This window comes from Equus quagga, chromosome 7, assembly GCF_021613505.1.
Source record: "Equus quagga isolate Etosha38 chromosome 7, UCLA_HA_Equagga_1.0, whole genome shotgun sequence".
NCBI lineage: Eukaryota > Metazoa > Chordata > Mammalia > Perissodactyla > Equidae > Equus > Equus quagga.
In genome coordinates, this window is record NC_060273.1 from 36,825,701 (window position 1) to 36,834,230 (window position 8,530).

Consider the following 8,530-nt stretch of genomic DNA (forward strand, 5'->3'; position numbering starts at 1 on the left):
TTGGACTCTTATCTCATACCATATACAAAAATTAATTCAAAATCAAAGACTGAAATGTAAAGCTAAAACTATAAACCTCTTAGAAGGAAACAGGCATATGTTCATGGCCATGGATTAAGCAATGGTTTCTTAAAATTAATGCCAAAATCATAAGCAACAAAAGAAAAAATTGATAAATTGGATTTCATCAAAATAAAAACTGTTGTGCATCAAAGGACACTATCAATAAAGTGAAAAGGAATCCACTGAGTGAGAGAGAATATTTGGAAATCATAAGTCTGATAAGGATCTAGCATCCAGGATACATAAAGAACTCAGCCACAAAGATACAAATAACCGAATTTAAAAATGGGCCAAGGCTTTGAATAGACATTTCTCCAAAGAAAATATGCAAAGGGCCAATAAGCACATGAAAAGATGCTTAACATCATTAGTCATTAGGGAAGTGCAAATCAAAACCACAATGAGATACCACTTCACCCGGCTAGGATGTCTGGAATTAAAAAATCAAACAAATGAAAAACAGAAAATACCAAGTGTTGGTGAGGATGTGGATAAATTGGGACCAGTTTATGCATTGCTGCTGGGAATGTAAAATAGTACAGCTGCCGTGGAAAACAGTTTGGCCGTTCCTCAAAAACTTTTTTAAAGAGTTACCATATACCCCACTAATTCCACTCCTAGGTATTTACCCAAGAGGATTGAAAACATACATTGATGCAAAAACTAGTACATGAATGTTCACAGCACCATTATACGTAAAAGCCAAAATGTGGAAGCAATCCAAATGCCCATAAACTGAAAAATGAAGAAATAAAATGTGGTATAGCCATACAATGAAATGATATTCAACCATAAAAAGGAATGAAGTACTGATACATGCTACAACATGGGTGAATCTCAAAAACATGCTAAGGGAAAGAAGCCAGACACAAAAGACCACATATTGTGTGGTTCCATTTATATGAAAAGCCGAGATAGGAAAACCTATAGAGACAGAAAGTACATCAGTGGTTGCTTATTTTAGGGGGTCTGGAGGTTGGGGGGTAATAGGTAAGCATTGGAGGGTTCCTTTTTGAGTTGAAGAAATGTTCTAAAACTGTGTTAATGGATGCACAACTCTGACTATACTAAGAACCATTGAATTGTATATTTTAAATGGGTGAATTATATGGTATGTTATATACTATATCTCAATACAGCTGATTAAAAAGGGATGCTATCAAGGAGGAATTCAGAATGATGACATTTGCCTGGTCACTTGGCTGGGCTCTGGCTACAGTAGGTAAGGGATTCTTTATGAGACATTCGTGTAGCAGAAAGGAAAATTATTATTTTGCAAGTTGTTGCCAGTGTCCCTTGGGGAACCAAATATCTTTCCTTAGGAATGGGCCCTCCTCGTTTACTTGGGGATAATTTGGGATTCAGAAGGAGGAAAAAAACACTAGGTAGCTACTCTTTGTTGAGAATTTAAGGGCAAGGAAGAACCGAGAAGAGAGGTGTTTCTGCAAAAAAGTGGGAGGCTAGAACAGTCTCAGACAGAAATGACTGAGACATTCAAGAAAAGAGAAGCCTGATATTAAGCTTTAAATCATCTATTGAATTATACTGTGATGTAAACATCCCTCACTGTTACCCCTGAATCAGCAGCAAATCTCTACTGTCTTTTCTGTGTGGTATTGAGACGTATGCGTTTAAAAACTAGGGCCTTGGCCCCACATAGGAGGTGCTACAGTGCACCAAGCAGAGGATGAGGATTGAGTAGAAATCAGAGTTGTCAGTGGTCAAGGAGACATAAGCCTCTGATTTCCCAGTAATCTTCCTAAAGGGTGTGGCCAGGTATTTGAATAAACCCAATCTATATATTAAAGGACACTGGGTCATACATGTTTGGAGGGCCAGAGCTTCTGGTTATGATATATGCTGCAGAGCTGAGGGCATTCATAGGTTAAAGTACTTTGAAGGTGGGGAGAGCAGAAAGTGTGGAACAATAGGAGAGGTAAGTAGAGTCACTGAGACGGGAAGGAGGATTGTCTTCAGCAAGAGGAATTCCAACAACAGTAGTCGATATTTATTGTACAGGATAGGGGAGAGGCACAGTTTTAATGGAGGCTTCTGCTGGCTGACTCTGAAATCAAGCCCATGAAAATTGTTATGCTGACACCAGAGAATTCTGATGAGAAGGCACAAGCAAGCATTCTTCAAGGAAATGCTTTAGATAGCATGGCCTGTCATGGCCCTTAGAGATGCTTCAACAGCCTCTAATTTGTCATGGAGGCAAAACCCCACTCATAGGATGTTTGGAAGAAGATCCAATCATAGGGTTTCCTTCAGAGGTAAGCCAGGTGTCTTCATAACTCTGCAAAGTAGAGAATCAAGAAGAAGCTGAGACTTTTTCTAAGTAGGAAAAGACCTAAATGGAAGGGCAGGAGACAACTGACTGAGCACTCTTGTCCCGGTTCGTTGGAAGGAATCGTCAAATTGATGGGGATGAAGGTTAGGAGATGGGTTGGGAGCAGTGGTCAGAACACATCTGCCTAGTACCTGGTTTTCTACTATGTGACAATGTGGGAGTTGTACTTCCCAGAGGACGAGGGACCTGCCATGGGAGACCATCAGGACAGAGACATCAGGGGCAGGAAGAAAGAGGGATATGAGTGCCCTTCTCACCTGCTTCTCGGAACTGCTCTTTTGTTTCCACCACCAGGAATTTATCAGTTGGTTCCTTGTGTCTTCTGGTACTCTCTGAAGTTGGGAAGTAATTAGAAGAGGGAGATTTATGCTTCCGGGTCCTCCACCATCTCCCTAGGCCCAGGAGCACAAGCTCCAAGAGAGTAAACAAGAGACAGAGCCCAGTGACCCCAAACATGGTCTTTAGGAAGATGGTCTTCTCAGAGGGGCGAGACACAGTACAGGTTATGCTACCAAGGCAAGGCTCTCGACGACATGCAAAGGAGCTGGGCATCTTGAACCCATACAGATGGTACTGCCCCCCCAGGGCTGCCCCCTCGAGGACCAGTCGCACCCCCAGCTGTGCCACATAGGCCCAGAACAGCCTGGGGCTTCCAGATCCTGAGGCATCTCTGCTGTCCTCCCTTTGGCAGACCAGGGTCTCCTCTTCTTTCTTCACCTTTTCTGATTCTTCCCAGTGCCAGATCACATGATACAGCGTGAAACCCACGTAGAGGATGCTGGGCACGGCCACCAAGATGACTTGGAAGGCCCAGAAGCGCAGTGGAGAGAGAGGGTGGAAGGCATCGTAGCAGGCGGCCTTGCAGCCTGGCTGCTGGGTGTGACACACGAATTCACTCTGCTCATCACCATAGACCCCTGTCCCACTGGCAGCCAGCAGCACAAGGCGGAATCCCAGGAGCACGGGAAGCAGGAGGCGCCCCACGTGGGTGGAGTGCCGGCTCTCCTCAGCCACCAGCCACCTCAGGAACCTGCCACACATCCTGTTTTGGAGCAGAGGACAATGATGGGTGTGGGTGTGTTGCTCACTGTCCTTTAGGAAGAGTGTCAGGCCACCTCTTCACTCCTAACCCATCAATAGGTGGAGCAAGCCTTCTTGCTCCTCTCCAAGAATATGGTTGATCAAATACCAAGACTCTGACTGCACCTAGTTATAGTTAATGGAATCATCTACGTAAAATAATAATAGTGAGAAGTACAGTCCCCGCTCTGTTGGAATGGAGAGGAACTCTCCCTTTCCCTCCATCCCTCCCTCTCATCCTTCCCCAAAGGCTGAATGTCAGAGACCAGAGTCCCCTGAAAACAGTTGTTTCCCCAAGTGATGGCTGCCAGGTCTGGTGCTACTGTTGGCATCACCTGAATGAAATCGGTGCTGACCCTGGGGGCAGTGTCCATTCTCTTGCTGTCTGCTTTTCTCTGGCCCCTTGACCTCGGGTGCTCACAGGTGTGTCTGGGCAGCCTCTGCTCCCCTCACAGTGGTGAGATTGAGATGCAGTTAGATTAGCAGGCTCGATGGAGATCAAGTGAACCTAGTGAGTGTCGAGGCTTGCTTTAGTCTGATGTTCTTTAGACTTACAGCTTAGGGAAAGGAGAACATTTTGGGAAAAAAGAAAAAACCAGCAGAATCTACTAGTTAATTGTAGTGGAGTTTGAGGCCAAAGCCAGAGCCGGATGGATAAAAAATTCGAAATTTGACTCTGCTTTATCATTGTTCCTTGGGCTTATATCTCCCTTGTGGTGAGAGGTGACCATGGCCAGGGACAGGCTTCAGAAATTCTTCAATTCCCTAGACAAATATTATCATGCTACAAGCCCAGTTTGCCATCTTTATCTTTATCCTAATCAGCAGCCTGCTCAATGCCGAGCGGCTGTTTCTAACCATCCCCCTTCAGTGCAAACTGTTCCACACCTAGTTCCTCTCACTCTCAGAAGACCATGCAAACCTCTGATTCCTCAGAGAAAAAAGATTCTTTGATGTGAAACCCCACAGCTACCACTTCTCTTATCTCCATAGTCACCTCCTTCTGCAGCATCTTAGAGAAAGAAGTGGTCCTACCCTTGTCCAAGGCTACTCTCCCTCCCGGACCTGTGCCCTTGGGTCTCTCCAGCTTCTCCAAGGATTTGATCCCCAAATGATCTTTCCTGTAATTTGAATCATCTTTGTTTCCTCTCTGACTATGAACTTGCTTAGGTTTCTCCCTTTTAACTCTAACAATGACAACCTGAATTGCTAAGTTCACATGGCAGCAAATGAGACATGGCTAACTTGTCTCATACCAGCTTCCCAATTATAATACCCAGAAAGATGCACAAAACAATTTTAAATGGGTGTTAGTGTTATAAACTATAGATAAGAACAGGCCATGTGCCTAAACTTAGGCAGAACGGTCACTTCTGTACAATCAGGAAGGATGGATTGAGATGCTTCCAAGGGACTTCCTAAAGGTCTCAACTGACCAGAGAAATATGTCGCCACCCACCAACTGTGAAAAACCATTTTTGAGCCACTAGGAATGAGAGTTTGAACCTCTGCCTGCTCCTCAGTCCCTGTCTTTCTACCTCCATCACAGACTGTGAAGACTCAGAAATATATCAGGCAGCTGAAAACTCTTTTCTATAAAACTGGGTTAAAATTTTTAGAGGAAATGTATTTTTAGTCTCTAGAAAGATGTAAAATTGGTCTCATGATTAAAGATGGCGGATTGAAGATGAAGATTTATCCCCTCTCATTCCCAAGATTCCTCGAAAATGAGAGTAAATGGATCTTTAAACATATAAACATGACAAATAGAGCAGGAGGAAGATCACCAGTGGCACAACCAAAAGCCGCTTTGGAGGCAACAGGACAGATTGAGAGGAAAATCGGAGTGCGGTGCTGGAAAGAATTCAGTACCACACTCTGACTCTTCCAGAATTCAGAGGAAGAAGGTGAACAACTGAAGATTATGAAAGCTAAAGAGATAAGGGAACAAAATCTGTTTCCTAACTTGAACAGGAAGACAATGATAAAACAAAATCACTAGCTTATTTAGTGGACAAAAAAGCGCTTAGCGACATGCCTGAGGAAAAGCAGTTTCTCTATAAGTGTTTAACTGAGTTTTGTTGGGAGAAGCACTGAGCTCCATGGAGGACAGAAAGGAAGGCCAAGTTCTAATGCTGGTCCTGAGTTTCTCAGCGTTGGCACTATTGACATCTGGGGCCTGGTAATCTTTGCTTGGGGGTAGGAGGGATGCTGTCTTGTGCGTTGTAAAATGTTTAGCAGCATTCCTGACCTCTATCCACTAGATGCTGGTAGCACACTCTCCCTGCCCACCCACAATAGTCTCCAGACGTTGCTGAACGTCCCCTGGGGTCAAATTCACCCCTGGTTGAGAACCACCGCTTCAGAGCTGTGCTGGTCCATCAGCTCTCTACTCTTGGCTTCAGTTACCAGGTCTGTAAAGCAAGACTTCTGTACCAGAGCATCTCAAAGGGCTTTTATTTGGTGGGGCATGATAATCAGCCCGTTTCCAGGCTGGTTGTGCATCGTCCCTCAAGCAGCCCCGTCTGTGAGGACGCCTGCAGTCCCTCTCCACCTCAGAAGTCTACAGGGTCCTCGCCCTTAGGGCAGGCAGCCCCAGGCCCTGAGGATTTCTGCCCTAGCTCTCCTGGAGAGTTACCAAATGCTAATTTGGTAACTTCTCAAGTCTTGCTGTCAGCCTCATCTCCTTTCAAAGTACAGGCCTAGCACCCTCTAAACATGTTTCCAGCATGTTCCCAGCAAACCTGGAATTTAACACAGAGTAGGCCTGCCCTATTCCAAGTGTTGGGAATGTAACTCGTTTCCAGAGACCCTGTCTCTGTTCTTCTCTCTCTCCCATGCCCACCCCTGACCCATAGCTAGACACCCAAATGTCCTCTGAGAAGCTCACCACGGAGCTTTGGGGGTTTGGAAGGGAGAGAGGGGATAAAGCAGGACAAGAGGACTTGCCTGAAAACTCTTTGGTTTGGAGTCCCCATGTCTAATTCTCAGCACCTTTTGATGTCCTTTGTCCCACAGCTATTATCACCAAAACAGTGCTTATTCTGCACACATTCCAGGGCCTCATGGAAGGCTCAGACAGAATCATGCTTCATCTCCCACAGTCTGCAGACCAAAGGGTGTTTCCTATACAACCGGAGCCTAAACACAGCCCCCCCTTGTCCCTCATCCGCTGCTTTCCTGGGGCCCATCTGTTCCAGCTGTCCCCAGGCCACCTGTCTCATTCCCTGAGCCCAACATCCTCCTCCCACAAACACGTCTGCAGCTTTGTCCACAGGAGCCAGAGCCCCCAGGCCAAACTTCGGAACCTGAGGAGCTGAGGGCTCAGCATTGTTGACAAAGCTCAGTTCAAGGGACGCCACTCTGTTTCTAGGAATGGAGAAGCGGTTTGCAGATAAATCTATTTGGGAGGGAGTTGGCAGGATCTGAGCCCTGTCAAGATTTCAGTCAGTGAAGCAACACCTGTGAACTCAAGAGCTGCGAGAGGGAGGAAAGCGCAATTTGAGGGGATTTTCAAATATGTAAGTAGATTTTTTTTTAATTCCCTCATGATTTTGGTAAGGATTTGTCTAAGCATCTCTATTCTTTTGGAGAAAAATTTCAAGATTCCATTGGTGGCAGAATTCATCTCAGATAGTTAAGGTGTGAGGCAGAGATGTCCACTGAGGACAGTGCTGAATCGAGCTCACTGCTCCTATCTCAGCCTCCTGGCCTGGAAAACACTCTAGATTCTTTAATTTAAAGTGGGATCTGTGGCGCAGCAGCCTGGCATCACCAGGTATGCAGAATCTCAGGCTGCATCCCAGGCTTAGCAAATCAAATCTTATTTTTAATAATATCCCCAGGTCATTGGTGTGTGCAGGAGTTGGAGAAGCACAGTCCAGAGCCCCAGGCAGCCCCCACCGCCACTCCCCCATGCCCTGAGCCAGCCCAGCTGCTCTCCGCCTGAGCACTCACCTGGCAGCTTTGAGCAGAAGCAAGAACAGCAGGGAAAGTGGCAGAGAGGAGCGTCCTTAGGCTGGAGCCCTCGGGGTCCCAGCTCTCTGCCAGGCTCTGCCCCTGCCACCGCCCCCATCCTCCCCTCCCCCTTTCATTCCTGGCAGCTTTAGTGAAGAGTAGAAGAATTGCAGCTGAAGGAGCAGGCGGCCCTGCTGTTAAAGAGTGGGCTCTGGAGAATAACCCGCTGTTGTTGAGGGTGAACTGAAACAGGGATTTTCAGATCATCTGAAATGGAAGCAATGGCTTCAGGGTGTTTCCAACCTGCAGGCTCGCAGGCAGCAACAGATAGAATTTTGTTCTGTTTAAATCTCTGTTATGACCCCCACTCTCCTGGCCAAAGTACCCGAAGCACAAGAAGAGTGTGTGTGTGTGTGTGTGTCTGTGTGTGGGTTTGTGTCTGTGTGTGTGTTTTTACTTCATTTCCTCAGGCAGCAGCTGTCCCAGAACTCGTCATGCTCTCAGGAAGTCCTCTCCTCTTGGCTGGAAGAAATAGCACCGGCTTCCCCTCACAGCATGATGGGCAATTGCTGCATGTCCCCTCAGCAACTCAAGGAGCCCAGCCCAGTGAGAACTGCAATGCCTGCCCCTACACCCCTTCCTGCCCCCATTGCTAGAGCCAGGATCCCCTCCAAAGATATGCTGGAGAACAGGAAGGGGAGAGGTGGGGTGAGCAGGTGGAAGGGTGAGAGAGTAACTCAAGAGTGCAGAGTGAGGGATCTGTTCACTCCCTTGCCTGCAACAGCTCCCAGAGGAGAGTTGGAGGAAACCTCACTTCCAGATACTGCCCCTGTGGATATTTGGGACATCATTCCACTATTTTCTAACATGTACTGATGGTATGGATAGGTATAAGTCCAGCTTGACAGTCTTCACCTTTTAAGTGATTTGATCTTTTTGACAGTGGATTCTTTTTTACCTCTGAAGCCTGTTCACTCCTCCAGGGGATTCTGTTAAGCAAGACATACGCTCCAAGGAAAAGAAAAACTTATTTGTGAACTAGCCAGACAGATATGAGAATTTCTGTTAAAATTTAAACAT

At 46.2% G+C, this 8,530-nt stretch overlaps 1 protein-coding gene across 1 annotated transcript; it reads right to left on the reverse strand.

Moving 5' to 3' along the window:
* Positions 1 to 2,128: 2,128 nt before the first annotated feature.
* GJC3 (gap junction protein gamma 3) lies at positions 2,129 to 7,471 on the reverse strand. Its single transcript, XM_046667052.1, has 3 exons — positions 7,451 to 7,471; positions 2,671 to 3,455; positions 2,129 to 2,359 (listed from the first exon to the last, which is right to left on the reverse strand). The coding sequence occupies exons 2-3, from the start codon at positions 3,452 to 3,454 to the stop codon at positions 2,352 to 2,354; spliced, it is 792 nt and encodes a 263-aa protein (XP_046523008.1). The 5' UTR covers position 3,455; positions 7,451 to 7,471; the 3' UTR covers positions 2,129 to 2,351.
* Positions 7,472 to 8,530: the final 1,059 nt, after the last annotated feature.